The sequence below is a fragment of the Podarcis cretensis genome (genome assembly GCF_951804945.1).
Source record: "Podarcis cretensis genome assembly, chromosome: 4".
In the NCBI taxonomy this organism is placed as follows: domain Eukaryota; kingdom Metazoa; phylum Chordata; class Lepidosauria; order Squamata; family Lacertidae; genus Podarcis; species Podarcis cretensis.
The window spans coordinates 27,079,605-27,095,215 of record NC_137173.1 but is presented as its reverse complement, the minus strand read 5'-3'; the positions used below and the strand labels follow the sequence as shown (position 1 = coordinate 27,095,215).

The window sequence follows — 15,611 nt, the reverse complement described above, 5'->3', positions numbered from 1 at the left end:
ATAGAGAAGGGTCTAGGCTCAGAAAGGCCTTGTGTGCAGAAGGGTCTAGATAGGGCTTGGAATCTCCCCTGTCTGAAACCTTGGAGAGCTGCTGCTAGTCAGGGTAGATAATGTTGAGCTTCATGGATCCAGTGTTCCTAAAGATGTACATATTAAATCAAAGGGAACGTTTCCTCCCAATGCATCTACCACCAGTGCTAAGTCAGCATTAACAATTGCGCTATAAAATGAAAGCCTCCCAATCCTCCTGCAGGCATTCATGACTTTGGTGGAAACTTTATCTTCGACAGAATATCCTGAAACAGTGGGCTGTGCATGCCTCTTATTGTCATTGTCTGTATATGCAATGATGAATCAGTCCAAGGATCAAAAGGGAAATGTTTATATCTGGCAACAGTAAGCACAATAGGCTCTCTAGAATTCAAGACACTTTAGAAAGTCAGTCAGCAGGCTATAAAGTGGCAGAAAGTATTTGTATGTACAGGACACACTCCTCCCATCATTTAAATTGTGATTATGGCTTCTTAGCAGAGATGCTGTAAAGATAAGGAAGTATATTTCACTGTGTCACTTTAGTCTTAGCTGTGATTGTTGTTCATTCTATTAAAACTTTTTTTTCTGTCTGGGGAAATAACATAGAATGAAGGGAGGTGACTTGCTTTGCAGCTCTGAGCTTTGTGATCCATGATCACTGAATTTATGAAAGAAGAAATAGTATACTTAGCAGTCTTCACTGTCACAATCAGTGCAGATTTCTAGGTTTTGATTCAGAAGTGTCAGTGACCAGTCCCAGCCCCCCTATGTGTATATATATTTACCCTAGCAATGGGTGCTAAGATCCTCCTCTTTTCATACCATGGAGCATAGTTGACCCACAACTGGTGCTGCCCAACCAGATTAAGTGCTGGATGCTGCACTATTATAATTATTATTAATTAAATTTGTATACTGCCCTTCATTATAGCCCAATTGCTCCTCCACTCCTGAGATAATTGGGTTCTTTTAGTGTGGTAGCACCTATATTCTGGAACTCCCTGGCTATTGACATGAACATTCTTGTTTAGACAAGCCTACCCAGATGTGTAGAATGGGAGTTATATGCTTTAATCTGTTGTTAGTTTATTGTTGGTTTTATGTTTTGAATGACTTACAGTAAATAGTTGCTTTTATGGTTTTTCCCGATAATGGTTTTTCCTGATAATGGTTTTATTCTTTTTGTGAAGCACTTTGAAGGTTTTTTAATGGTCAAGTGGTGTATAAATTTTATGAAATAAATAAAATAAAACAAATAAAATAAAACAAATAATGTTTTACCTCCTTTTAAAACATCAATAGTCAAAGGAGCCAGTGTAAAGACAGGTTCCATCACTTCAGTGCCTTCTAAACTGATGACCTGTAAGGTATCTGAATACTATCTGATGTTTAAATCTTTGTTATGCTTCAGTAGTGTATGGATTTTAGACTTTTAAAAAGGGGGTCACAGGTTCCCTTGTACTGTGTATAGCAGCAATCAATCTTTAGTTTCCATACATGAGGAGAGATTTCTTAAATTTATGGTGAAAGGGGAGGTAGGAGTGTAAAGAAGATCTTTAGCCCCCTTGCCCCATGCACTCTGGATATAAGCATACTGAACTCACTTTCTGCTCCTGTTGCTGAAAATAATACCATAGTTTTCCCCTCATTAACATTATGAGCATAAAATTTCTTATGGTGTGAGCCCTGGAGATCCAGAAGTGACTCACCTCCGTGGGTGCCTTGGTGTGCAGCCTCTGCTGCTGTCTTGGTTCTACAGCACAAACTACACAAGAGGTGGCTTGCCCGGCATACAGCCTTTCCTGCTGCTGCCTTGCTTCCTCATGTGGGTGGCATGACTCAATACATAGCTGGCATGCACACAGCAGGTGCTCACTTGGGCAGAGAGGCAGCTAGAAGGCACTCAACCTCAATGCCCTCCCACTCTAGCACCTCACTTGTTTTGTAGAAAGCTGGCATACTCTTTCTGCACAATTGATGGTGTCTTTTTGCTTCCTCACTTTGGTCTCCTGTGCTTAGTTACAGTCTTGAGCGCCATGCCTAGGTAACTTAAGATCTTGCATGAGCATGCTCAGTGGTGCAGCAATAAAACTGCTAGCACATTTGCAAAGCCAAGCAGGGTCTGGTATGGTTTCAAATTAGATAGGGAACCATGCATTGAGATTCCTGATTTGGATTCCCTCGGGGACCCTTCCAACTCTATGATTCTATGATGCTTTCATTTCTGGCTTAGTCAAAGCCATGAGATGATAACAGTCTACAACAGGGATAGCCAATGTGTTGCCCTCTAGGTGTTACAGCCTACAGCTTTCATCAGCCCCAGCTGACCAACCATTAAGGATGATGGGAGTTGTAGTCCACAATATCTGGAGGGCACAATGTTGGATACCGACCTCTGTAGTTAGCTCTACATAGAGAAGCCCCTGTAATTTGGAACATTAGGGCATGCTAAGCCACGCGTGCTCATTTGTGACTTCTAAGTTGTGCTGTGATGTCACAGACATGCCTGACAAATATACATGCCACTATATATTATAATAGGCTGGATTTCCTTCTTTAAATGTTTTCATATCCAAACACTCTCTCTCTCTCTCACTCACTCTTTCTCTCTTTTTGTGTGTGTGTTTGCAAATTCCCATACTACGAGATTTGTTTCTTGTCTGGAATGGCCTGCTGTCAACATTAGAAAATCCCCTAACTGCCAATTTAGAGGCAAAAATAGTGTTCTGGTATGTGATGATTATGCATCTGCAAATGAAGAACATTTTCCGACAGAACCATATTGGTCAACAGGAAGTCAGTGGCATAGCAATAAAGCCTGAGCAATTCCATTTGCTATTGCAAAATTATGAATAATGAAATTTTGGGGGGAAAACATGAAATAGTCACATTCTACACCATTTTTTTTTATGTTATGAGCCCTTTGAGTAAATATATTCATATAGGTGTTTAGTTATGTTCAGGAACTTTTAAAATTCCTTTTATAAATTAACCATTCATTAGTTTCAGGGGGGAAGCACCTAACAATAAAAAGAAGTAATGAATTCATTTCATTTTTAGATGCCAGGAGTTAACATCATTCCTGATGGGAAGACAATAATCTGGGATAGTACAAAGGGCTTTATCATACCAAATGCAACATATAAATTCATAGGCCTTCTCAGCTGTGAAACAAGTATTAATGGCCATGAATACAGCACAAAATACCTGACATTCAGGATGAGTAAGTATCTTTTGGTTTCCTCAGTCAGTAATTTCAGTTATTTATTTAATTAATTAATAATCGGATTCACTTTTATTTCTTGATGTATTGTGTAGACAATGAAATCCATAGTGTCCGGTTAAATGCCTCAAGACCAGTCAAGTTATTAAAAGGAGACAAGCTTGTCCTCAACTGTACAATCACTACCGCCTGGAACACAAGAGTGCAGATCACATGGAGTTATCCTGGTGAGGTGGGTACTCTTGCTCTTTTCTAAAAATATAATTCCACAAAAAGAGGAACTTCCCATATTTTACATTCCCTTGGGGTGATCAGGGCTTTTTTCAGCTGGAACTCACTGGAACTATGTTCCAGCACCTCTTGGATGGGTGCCATTGCCATTCTAAGAGAATGAAGGAGGTGTTCATGAGGAGTTCTGGCACCTCTTTTTCTAGAAAGTTTCCTGCTCGAATGACCAAGCAAGCTTTACACAATGCATTTGTGTTGATTTCATAACAACCGATGAATGAATGAATGAAACTTATTAGATTTCATGATGTTGGTACTCATTACCAACTAAGAGCATTCTTTTTAAAGAAAACATTTTGCCATCTTTCTTGAAGTAACAGACAGTTTTTCAACTCAACCTTAGAGAAAATACTACAATTCATATGTCCAAGATCTCACTTTTTATGTGAACAATTATTTTTAAACAGTAGTTGTGAGCTTAAACACCTCACCATTTCAGGAGCATGCACACAAACAGCTGCCAATTAAAAGTATTTGTCAGGAATCCAAAGTAAACCTTGCTAAGCTTTGCCATTGGTGAAAAACACATGGGAACTGCTCACCCATCCAATTTCTGTGCAAGAATATTAAAGTCATGATAGTTATTTTAGTAGCCACTGAATCTACAGATATTGTTGGAGCACAACTCCTATCTCCCCTAACCATTGGTCATGTTGGCTAGGGCTGATCGGAATTGAGTCCAGCAACATCTGAAGGACACCACATTGGCTACCCCTATGCTAGAGGAAGGTAGCAGTTCATAGTTAACTTCCAACAGGACCTTCCCTACCACAGTATTTATTTAGCATAAGAAAAGAGTGTCAAATTGTCACTTAATTAGATGGAAGTTGTTACTAGCCTCTAATGCCAAAAGCACCTGATGCCCACAGTACAAGAATGTGATCCTCTGTGTGTGGTGCCAATTCACATGTTTCAAGAATATCACAATCTCATTTTATGTTCCTCTATCCATCCTCTCTTTTTAGATTGAGAGAGAATATCCAAGCCTTACTTATTGAGCTTCATGGCTGCACAAAGATCTGAATAGCCACAGTCAAACCCAATATACTGGCTGCTGACTCCCAATAACTCTCACCCTGATTGCTACCCTTTGTTATATCCTTTACCACCATGCTCCGATTATGAGTCCATCATCTTCTTTGTGCTGTTTGTGAGCATTGCAGTTTCCTGTTATTCCCGGAGAGAAGCAGCTATTAAAATTTACAAATATTGGAATTGGTTGCTAGTGTATCAGATGAGGTTAATACTAGTGTAATTAATAGCTAGACATCAATAACAAATACTATATAGTATCTTGCTCTTTTATAGATATGTGGGCCCCTTTCAGAAATTAATTTTCTATATGAAGTACCATATTTTTCTGTCTATAAGATGCCCCTATGTATAGGACACTCCCTATTTTGGGGGACTCAGATTTAAGAAAATGGGGGGAGATGTATCTGTGTATAAGATACCCCCTAATTTGTTACATTATTTTTAAGGAAAAAAACCTAGTCTTATACACAGAAAAATACGGTAGTTGTGTGGTCTTCTGAACTGCAGCAAAGTAGACTCTGTTTGAAATTGTGAAACACACAACACAATGGGGCTTTGTAAAGTGTTAAATTTGCATTACTTGATTAAACCACAAACAGCAGCTTATTTTATTTTATATTTATTTATCATTATATTTATATCCCACCTTTCCTCCAAGCAGCACAAGGTGGCATAGATGACTCTCTCCTTCACCATGTTACCCTCACAACAACCCTGTGAGGTAGAAGTTGTATGTTAATACCTTTTTTCCATGTAAACATTTTTCTCCTGTCTAGGCAAGCAAAAGAGGAACCATAACTAAAAGCATTATACCAAGGAACGATGAACCCAATCTATTCTACAGTATTATTGTTGTTGATAAAGTCCGTGATATTGATAAAGGAGAGTATACCTGCAATGTGACAAGTGGCCTATCTGTGAGATCAGTTAAAACAACTGTTCATATTTATGGTAAGAAACATTATGTTTGTGCAGAATGTATGATATTCATATTCCAGGGCAATGAATTGAATACTTAGTGATGGATGACTTTTGTGTAAAAGACCAGGGTTGCTGTCCCAGTTTGTGTTATATCTGTGTGATCAAGTGGCTTCAGTTATACTTGTCCAGACCACTATCTTAAACACATAATTTTATTTGATTTATTTTTTTAAGATAAACCATTCATCAGTTTGAAATATAGAAGAAAAAATGTACTGGACGTTATATCTGGCAAGAAGTCCTATCGACTTTCTATGAAAGTGAAAGCGTTTCCTGCACCAGAGGTTGTATGGTAGGATTACACTTTTTTCTGCATAGAGAAAGAAGCTACTTATTTGGAAATATAACATGCTTGCTCAGGATTATACATTGCACCTCCAAATAAAAAGATGAATAAACATGCCCTGAAATGAACTTGGAATAAATTATTTGTTACTGTTAATATGCATATTTTCAAAGCTTACAAAGTAGCCATGTTTATTTCACTTAGGGTTGCCATATTTCCCGGACACAGCTGGCCATTGGAAATAGTGTTTGGATAGAAATCGCTGAATGCCAACAACTTTGCCCCCCCAAAAAGCTCAGCATATTTAAGCTTTTTGAAATATGGCAACCTCAGTGCATATTTGTCTTGGGGCAAAGGCAGGGAGTTACTGCAGTTACTGTATTAAGTGTGCTTATTCAAAAGTAAATCCTGTGGCATTCAGTATAATATACAGGCACCTCTCCACTTAGGTGGGAGTTATGTTCTCGGGTACTGCACATAAGTGTGAAATTGCATATAGTAGGGAACACAATCTAAAAAGCCTGCAAACACCTTCTAAACCTTTGGAAACCCTTAAAAACCCCTTTAAAAAACCAGCAGCATTTACCAGACTGGCATGAATGGTGGCAGTGGGGGCTCTTGGTCTTCCTCATTGCTGGAGGATGATGCGGAAACTACAAACTCCAACCATCCACAGAACTCAAAGTTTGGTGCAAAGGCTCATGGGATTGCAGTTGCAAAGGTTCCTTGGCTTGCTGGCCATTTTCCCACTCTTTTTGCATCCTTTTTGCAGTTTCTCCACTCTTTGGGGGTTATTTTTGCCCTTTTTGCAATTTAAACCAATTTATTTCATTATTTCCTGGTGCTGCATGTTTACGCGATCGCGCATGAGTCAAACACGTGCAATGTTTAAGGTTCAAGCTTGGATTCAAATGAATCTCTGGCAGACCCTGTGTTGGATTCACCCATCTTAACCTGAAAAGCAACCTTGGAGGCCTTCACCTCCCATTAGCATTTTAATTGTAAGGTGATTTGTCTTCATAATAAAAGTTTTCACAATCCCACCACAGGAACCCATTCCCCACAATGGCTGGTATTTCACTGTGGCAAGGGACAGGCAGATAGCAACACACATTTAATGTCACATTTAGTTTGGCCTTAAGAGATGACATAATTATTTTTGGTGACCCATTCTTTCTAAACTTGTTTTATACAACTTCTGCACACTATCTTAAGAAGTCTTTCACGGAGTGCTTTGGTATAATTTTAATAGGAAACAATGTTATCAGTTTTGATCTCATTTTCGTCTTTGTTTTTGTTTAAATAATTGTAAACGTCAGCAGCTGTGGTTGAATTCATTACTGTTAAATGCTGTGTTACAAGCTGAATAGGACAATTCCTTACATGCATGTAGAGTGCTAGTTCACAATACTTATTTTTGGAGGTTTTTTTAGCATAGCTGCACATATATTTTAACACTTGCATTTCATCTACACTGTGTGTTTTGTTGTGTTCTCTGGAATATGCAAAGTGTATAGATGGACTTCTTTCACAGTTTGAGAGCAATTAGTTTCCCTGCCACTACTCTTCATTTATTAGCCGTCCTTTAGAGACTGGAGAAATACAGCATGCAACAACTTTGCATTACACATATATTTTTCCAAATGTTACTAAGGAGGTGTGTGGGAAGAATGTTAATCATCAACAGCCACCCTTTCCTTGTAAGATGTAACACACGTTACTGTTTTAAAACATTTATAAGCTTTGGGACCCAATTTGCTTCTTGAGCACAGATTATATTTGACTGATGCTTCCTGTGGAATATACATAAATAGTTGCAGAATTATGAATTCTGGTTGTCTTTTAATAGGTTGAAGGATGGGTTACCTGCTGCTGAAATGTGTGCCCGGTATATAATTAAAGGTTATTCACTAATCATAAAACATGTTGCTGAAGAAGATGCAGGAAAGTACACTATATTGCTGAGCACTCAGCAATGGAACTTGCATAAAAACTTGACAGTCACTCTGAGAATAAATGGTAAGTTGACAACACAATTTATATTAATGACTTATTTATTATTATTTTATTATTTATTAAATTTGCATACTGTCCTATACCTGTAGATCTCAGGGTGGTTCACAACATAAAATAACAATATAAAAAAACAGAAAATACATAATAAAAACAAAAACAAAGGCAACCCAATAACTCAATAATAAGGATTGTAGTCTTAATTGGAATAACTTCAGCCTGGCAACAGCATTAGTTCCTAAGAGCTGAGGGTCTTTCTTGTTTACCTTTAAAGATAGTAAGGTACATGTTGTTTCAGCAATTTGATTTTTTTTGTGGTGCTGGTTTTATTTTACAGTGAAACCTCAGATCTATGAAGAAGTGTCTTCAATTCCTGGTTCTAATCTTCATCAAGTGGGAAGTAAGCAAATCCTAACTTGCATAGTTTATGGTAATCCTCAACCTACAATAAAGTGGACCTGGCAACCTTGTCAACAGACAAATTCCTCAGCAAGGTAGATCATTTTAGTTTCTTCTTTGCAATACCCTGCCATTAGCCTTCTATGTTGTTGTCTGAAGTCTCCTTCAATATTTATAACTCATGTTATGCAATTTGTGGTTATAAAGCTACAAATCATACTTTGAATTAATGACATTGGCAATTATGGTCTGCATATGTAGGATGTTCCCTGACAGAAGAGAAGGGAAGTCCCTGGTATAGCCCAACTGCACTGGGTAGTTTGGAGGCTTGCTGGAGGAAGCTGGCTTCAACAACCTAGTACTCTGATGGTTTGATGATAGATAGGTTAGATTTATCCCTTAAGCAGCCCTGTGTAAAGCTGTTTTTGGGATGGAGGGTGGCAATGTCTCATACTTTACAGAGGACAGTCCTGTTTGAAGGTGTCCTCTATTCGAAGGGTTGTCCAGTCAAAGTCTGGTTTAAAGTACAGGTTCTTGAAGTTGCCTATCAGCAGTTAGAACCTGGTCAGCAGACTGAGCAAGCACATGGGTTCCAACCTTTTCCACTATGATTGGAAGCATTGTATATTTATTTAAATTATAGTACATTGTATGCAAATTCCTTCTTTTTGATGATGCATAAGTGGACACACTCCTGGGATGTGAAGGAACCAACACATTTCCACTCTATACTCTGAGCTCTCTGGAGAGGCAGAGGACTAAATATGGCTTAGCACCTCCATTTAGAGCATGGGTGGCTAACCTGTGGCCAACCAGATGTTGTTGAACTACAGCTCTAATCATCCCAGACCATTTACCATACTGGCTGGGGCAGATCGGTGTTGAGCAAGGCAAGGAAGGAGCCAAACCCATATGATCCTTTGAAATGATAAGGGGACTACCCCTTCACAGTTTCAGGAACCATGTGGGAGGATCTCTTTCATCCCTGAGATTGCTTCAGAGGCTAAAAGGGAAAGAAACATGCACCCTGACACTCCTTCTGGTCCTGACATAACAACAACAACAACAACAACAACAACAACAACAACGATAATATTTATACCCCGCTCATCTGACTGGGTTTCTCTATGATACTATCATAGAGGGGTGAACTCTTCACCAGCTTGAACCCAGGAAAGGAACAGGTCTTGGCAAGAATCTTCCCAAGCCACATATTATTCCTGTAGAGGCTTCAGGATCAATAGGTGGGACACTTGCATACACCTCTAGGATTTCACAACTTTCATAGGGATTGGACAGCTGTCACTTCAGTGTCTATTCAAATTGGGTGCTTTGCAACCCAGACAGGGTGAGGGGTGGGGGTGGGGGTGGCTGTTCTCAGAGACAAATCACCAGAGAAAGCCCTGGTGTGGGATGAAGATCAAAAGGCGAAAAATTTCCTCCTTTTTGCCTGTCCTTATTATCCCGCCCGTGATAATTCCTTGTAGTTTATTTTTTTTTGTCAGAAGGCCATGTTCTCAAAGGCACTTGCTGTAGTTTCATGTTTTCACAACAGATGAACTTTCCTCACATGTTTGTCCTGAGATAATAAAGGTGTGGTCTTCACTTCTGCAGAAGTATTTGAAAGAGCTTTCTGTTTCCCAAAGTCACTCTCTTGCCCTGAATGACATCAGCCAGAGCCCAGCTAGACTTGGATTCTCAGGAAAACTAATAAAATCAGCCTATGTGAGATTACCAGTGATCTGAACACTGACCTGTTTATCTTGCATAAGATCTAGAAAAAAATGCTTTGCATCAACTCCATTTCCAAATGTTCTTTTTAGGAAGCATGTCCTACAAAAAGCAAATAGATTAGCAGGGGGATTCATGCTAGAACAACTTTTTTCTATCTGTTATAACAATTGCTTCCTAATGAAAAATTTAGTAGCTATGCAAAGGGTTCATTAAGTTGATTTGCAGTTACAGTATTATCACCAGATTGTTGGTGATATCTTCAAGCAAGCATCAATCTATGTGGAGAATCCTGTGCAGATGTTATATCAGTCATGTGGAACCGCTTGTCATCCACAACATCCATTTTCTGTAATAGGGTTATTTATTTAATTTATGAATTGCTTCCCGTGAGGCATTCTGAAGCAGTTTACAATACAATAAAATCATATAGAGAACAATTGCAGAAATAAAAACAGTGAAAACATTTGCTTTTATAAAAACAATTTGAAAAACTACACACACAAACAAACCAAATTTAAAACAGGAACAAAACAGATATGAAATCAGTTCAAATTTTATATAGATACCAACTGGGTTCAAAATCAGTAAAGAACTTTCAGTCCCTCCATCTACTTTCCCACAGAGGGCCAAACTAAATGTTCACTAAATGCATAGCATGCAGCCACACATTTGCCTTTTTTTCTTTACTTGACTACTTGAACAGGGAGGCTAACTGTTATCAGGAAGGAAGCACATGGGGTAGACAGGCTTATCTCTTCCCTCCACAGCGCAATCAAAATAATAACCCCTTCTTCTGTGTAGCTAGGAGCCTTAGGAGAAAATTCCCATTAGTTCAAGTAGGACCTTTCCCCCTTCTCCCACTTTTAATTACATGAGAAAAATGTAATTTGTAGCTGCATGATATATATTTTGTGATCATCTAGTTTGGTCCAGAGACTACTTTGGTTACCCTTTCAGCAAAATCAGTGAGAAAGATGTCCTGCATATGCACAAACAAAATAAACAGCAGCTCTGTCCAGTAAATGTACTTGTGGAACTCCATTTATTTCATTTGGATTTGATTTAACAAAGTATTAGAAATGTAGATACAGCTGAAGTTTTAGCAGCATTACTACTTTGCTATGACTAAATGGTCAAATTCCTAACACCTTCAATATGAACATAGTCTGCCAGTCTAATTACAAATCTTTACTACTTATTTTAAAGTGGCATTAAAGAAAAGACTGAATGGCTGAATCATTAGTATGTGCTTGGGTAGTTGTTAAGAGGCAATGTAGTTTAGAATACTAATGAAGCATTCAAAATTACAAGAACAAGTGTTAATTGTGTGTGTTTAGAAATGATTGACCTGCCCAAATTTAATTGTGGGTGTCTGCAAACATGGAAGATCATTAGTGTGTGTGTGTGTGTGTTTCTGCTTTCACCATGCCAACCCTGTAGGGTGATGGTTCCAAATCTTGGTTTAGTTAAAAATAAGAGCATATGTAAATCTGGTGCACTAATAATGTAGATGTTTATATGAAATAATGGTAATAGTCTGGTCCTATTGGTGCCTGAAAATCCAGCACACTCACTGGACACACCTTTGGCATCCTTTCCCTAGTCAGAAGCTGTATGAGGAAGGTTAAGGGATTGGGTATGTTTAGCCTAGATAAGAGGAGACCGAGCAGAGATATATAACCGTCTTCAAATATATAAAGGGCTGTCACATGGAAGATGGAACAAGCTTGTTTTCTCCTGCTGTGGACCCAAACCAAAGGAGGAATAATAATAATAATAATAATAATAATAATAATAATAATAATATAAATAAATAAATAAATAAATTTATTAATTATCTTTATGCCTTTTATCTGACTGGGTTGCCCCAGCCACTCTGGTTGGCTTCCAGCAAAATATAAAAACACAATAAAGCATCAAATATTAAAAACTTACCTATACAGGGCTGCCTTCAGATGTCTTCTAAAAGTCAAATAGTTGTTTATCTGTTTGATGTCTGATGGACGGGCGTTCCTCAGGCAAGGTTCCACTGGAAGGCCAGAAAGGAGATTCCAACTAAACGTCAAGAAAAACTTTGACAGTGAGGGTTCTTTGACAGTGGAACAGACTCCCTCAGAAGGTGGTGTGCTCTCATTCATTTGAGGTTTTTAAGTAGAGGTTGGATGGCCATCTATCATAGATGCTTTAGATGAAATTCCTGCACTGCAGGGTGTTGAACTATGTGATCCTCAGGGTCGCTTTCAACTACAATTCTATGATTTTATTATATGTAGTCAATGGCCCTAACAACATGAATAACAGGGATATTCTACATGGTGCCCTCTGGCTGCTACATTCCAACTCTCATCCATCCCAGCCTGCATGGTCAATAGTAAAGAATAATGAAAAGTGTTGTCTGGGATGATGGGACACCACATCAGTGACTTTCAGTGGCTTTTGCTTTATGCAATTTGCCCACAAAGCTACTAGGACATTAGTGTATTGGCTCCCACTCTTGGACACAGTACTCAAACTCTCGGCTCAAAAAAACTGGAAAGCTTTCTTTAAAAAGTTAGCACAGGATCTCAGCATCAGTTCACAATACAAGATACACAGTTCAAAAATCCATAGGCAGTTATAAGATCATCTGTGTGGTTACCATCATAAGACAGAAGACTTGAGTTTGCAGGTTAGTGTTTCTGGGGGTGGGGAAGAGGATACTGGGTCTGTTCATGCAGATGACTGCACATCTTTGGTAATGGACTCTAGCCTCTGATTCTCCACCTCAGCCGGCTCTGCTGATCTTTCAACCGCCTCTTCAGCTACTCTGTGGAGCTCACTCTCTGGAGGCAGTTCTCTGACTCCACCAGCTTCTCTTTCCTCATGATACATCTTTCAACAGCAGGGTAGAACCCTCCTTCCCATCACTTCCTGAACTCTGCCCACTTCCAATTCCATAGTCCTCATCTTCCCCTGAAGGATCCTGCCATTCCTGCCCCATCTGCCATGGATCCCAAGACAATAGGTTATTTTGAAATAAATTGGATTTATTTCCAAGTGAATGCACTGTAGATCAAGGTGAGAGGGTCTTTATGCCACTTTTGTAGTGTAAAGGAGTCTTTTAGTTGGGTATTCATGTAATTCAGATTTAAACTTCTTTAGTGTGCAGTGAATGAACCATCATGTAAGGTAGAACCAAGTCCTACAGTTGACATATAGCTTAAAAAGAAACGTGTGTTTTATAGAGATGGGACAAAGTATAGGGTATGCAAAAAATAAAGTTTGTGGAAAGAAAAAAAGGAGATTTCTTCCCTCTCCATTCAGACAAATAGGAAAAGGTAAAACAATTCAGCTAATATATTCTTTGCATTTTTTCAGACTAAGCAAATGGTAAGATAAAGTAGTAATTATATGCCCTGGCCTTTTATTCTGAATCAGATTTTGGTAGCTTCTAATGAACAGCAACTTTCATTCTATGAAACAGGAAGCAAGGAGACTGTGGCCCTTTCCAAACAGATTGCAATTTGCCTCTTGTTAATAATAACCCTGGAGAACTGGAACTAGCATTGACCTCTCTGTACATAGTGATGATAATTTGCATTGCTTGTTCTTGTCACAGTTAATACAGCGGCCAATTATTTCCAACTAATATGCTTGAAACTTTTGTCAAAGGCTTCTTTATGTGTCTCCATTGAACCAAGGTCTTTATTAACCAAGTTCTATCACTATGTGCTTTAAATCATCATCCTTTCCCAAGTCTAATAAATGATGATGAAGCATAAAACATAAAGGCATAGAAGGATAAATTTTGTTGCTGTTGTTTTTTCTAGAGTCACTGATGGGTTGATTCAATCTGGATGGGGAAAATATAGCAAAGATAGCTAAATGCTGTGGAGAAATTGTTTGAATGATCTGTTAGATTCTCTGCAAAAGCACAGGTTAGGGGTAGGGATGGAAATGGAAATAGAATCCAGTGAACTCTGGTTCTGATCTGCACCACTTAGAGCAATGACCAGATCAGATCCAGTGTCCACTTTGAAATCTGCAGTCCTGCTTCTGAGTCTTTTTTCAGTTTTTAAAGGGTAATTCCTGTGACCTAAAGGAGTGGATTAGTGTGTGGGGTCCTTGTTCTGCTGCCATTCACAATGTAAATGCTGTAATTCTCCATGACATGGATAGGACTTGAGGTCATGCTGCCACTCTCTGGGAGATTGTACATTAAAATACTTCATTATCTCCATAGCTCCAGGAGTTGTGTGCAGTAGATGGTTCTCTGGGTGGCTCAAATTACCTTTTAATACTGGAAACAGTGTCAGAGGGAGCCCACAAATCACCTTGCAAGCAGTTTTGTAGCTTGATTAGGACCCAAACTTTCATTATTATTTTTATTGGCGAAATCTCTCTGAAGAATATGGGCGCTTTCTGTAGAAAAGCAGAACTTGGGGCAGCATCAAATGGTCACTGGTGTTTTCACAGCAGATGTGTTAATTGTAAGGAAAAATCAGTTTCCCTCCCTGGACCTTGAAATTATTTGTGTGCTTAATATTAAAAACAATACTCACTCTTCGTTTTTCCTGGAATGGGACACATATTTAAAGCAGTTTCAAGGCAGAGTAATTTCTCCTTTCTTTGGACTTTTCAAAAATTAAAAAAACATGGAAATGGCATGGATGAATGGCATGTCAAAGTTTTGCCTTGGGCTCTAAGTGAGTTGTTTTGGCTGTTATTTTGGCTGAACCCTATGAATGGAGAATATACTAGCCTCTCCTAGCACATAATTGAATAGCACTTGTACATTTTTCCAAGGGATGCAGCTTTTCACCTGATAAGGAAAACTAGCACTTCAACTGTAAAATGTCTGCTTGCTTCTTTTAACCTCTTGTTTTCAATTTTATGTTTCAATATCATTCTTTTTTGTGTTTGTATTTCAACTTCCTAGTTTCTTACAGGTTAAAGAAAATGTTAAGAAGGTTGGGCATCAGAAAAATGATTTACGGATCATGTAGTAAGAGGAAATAGATCCATTGTCCTCTTAGAATACAAGATAGTGGAATTGTTCAATGAAATTGATTGGTAGAAGGTTCAAAACACACAAAGGAGATAGTCAGTGTAGTGTAAGATTAGTGTATGGAAATTGGTGTATGGGATTCATTGCCACAAGATGCTATTACTCGTATAGCCGTTATCTTAAGTGGCTTAGTTCCATGGGTGATAATATACTAGTTCATAACAACCACTATAGTTAAATGTAACTATTGTATTCAGAAGGAATACATATCTTAACTACAAGACTAGAGACAAAGCAAAAGGGGGACGGAATTCTATCAAAGCAAGTCTTACCCAATGAGTCCATCCTTATGGATTTGCATGGGGAAGCTCAGCATCAAACCCATTTTTGTATAGTAAGCATTTCATATAAAGAGTGTTTCTTGCTGTGGAGAGAGTAGACTGAGGGTCTGTACTGCATACAAATACTGGTTAAATTTTGGCAGCTAAAGTAACCCAGTACAGCATTTTACTACAGAAAAAGGATGACCACCATTTGCAGAGACATTACATAATTGACTTCATGGGATGCCAGGGCCAATTGTGTGGGCTGTTCCTCATCACGTGACAGCAAGCAATTTGCTTCTGGGACCA

General features: G+C 38.6%; 1 protein-coding gene across 9 annotated transcripts in view; it reads left to right on the top strand.

Moving 5' to 3' along the window:
- Window positions 1-15,611, top strand: part of FLT1 (fms related receptor tyrosine kinase 1) — a 147,815-nt gene that overhangs the window by 62,572 nt on the left and 69,632 nt on the right. For all 9 annotated transcript variants that reach the window (XM_079973358.1, XM_079973352.1, XM_079973357.1 and 6 more), the window contains 6 exons: window positions 3,094-3,256; window positions 3,352-3,488; window positions 5,356-5,530; window positions 5,735-5,852; window positions 7,696-7,865; window positions 8,197-8,353. In XM_079973358.1, coding sequence (XP_079829484.1) covers window positions 3,094-3,256; window positions 3,352-3,488; window positions 5,356-5,530; window positions 5,735-5,852; window positions 7,696-7,865; window positions 8,197-8,353 — 920 coding nt within the window. The remainder of the gene's footprint in view (window positions 1-3,093; window positions 3,257-3,351; window positions 3,489-5,355; window positions 5,531-5,734; window positions 5,853-7,695; window positions 7,866-8,196; window positions 8,354-15,611) is intronic.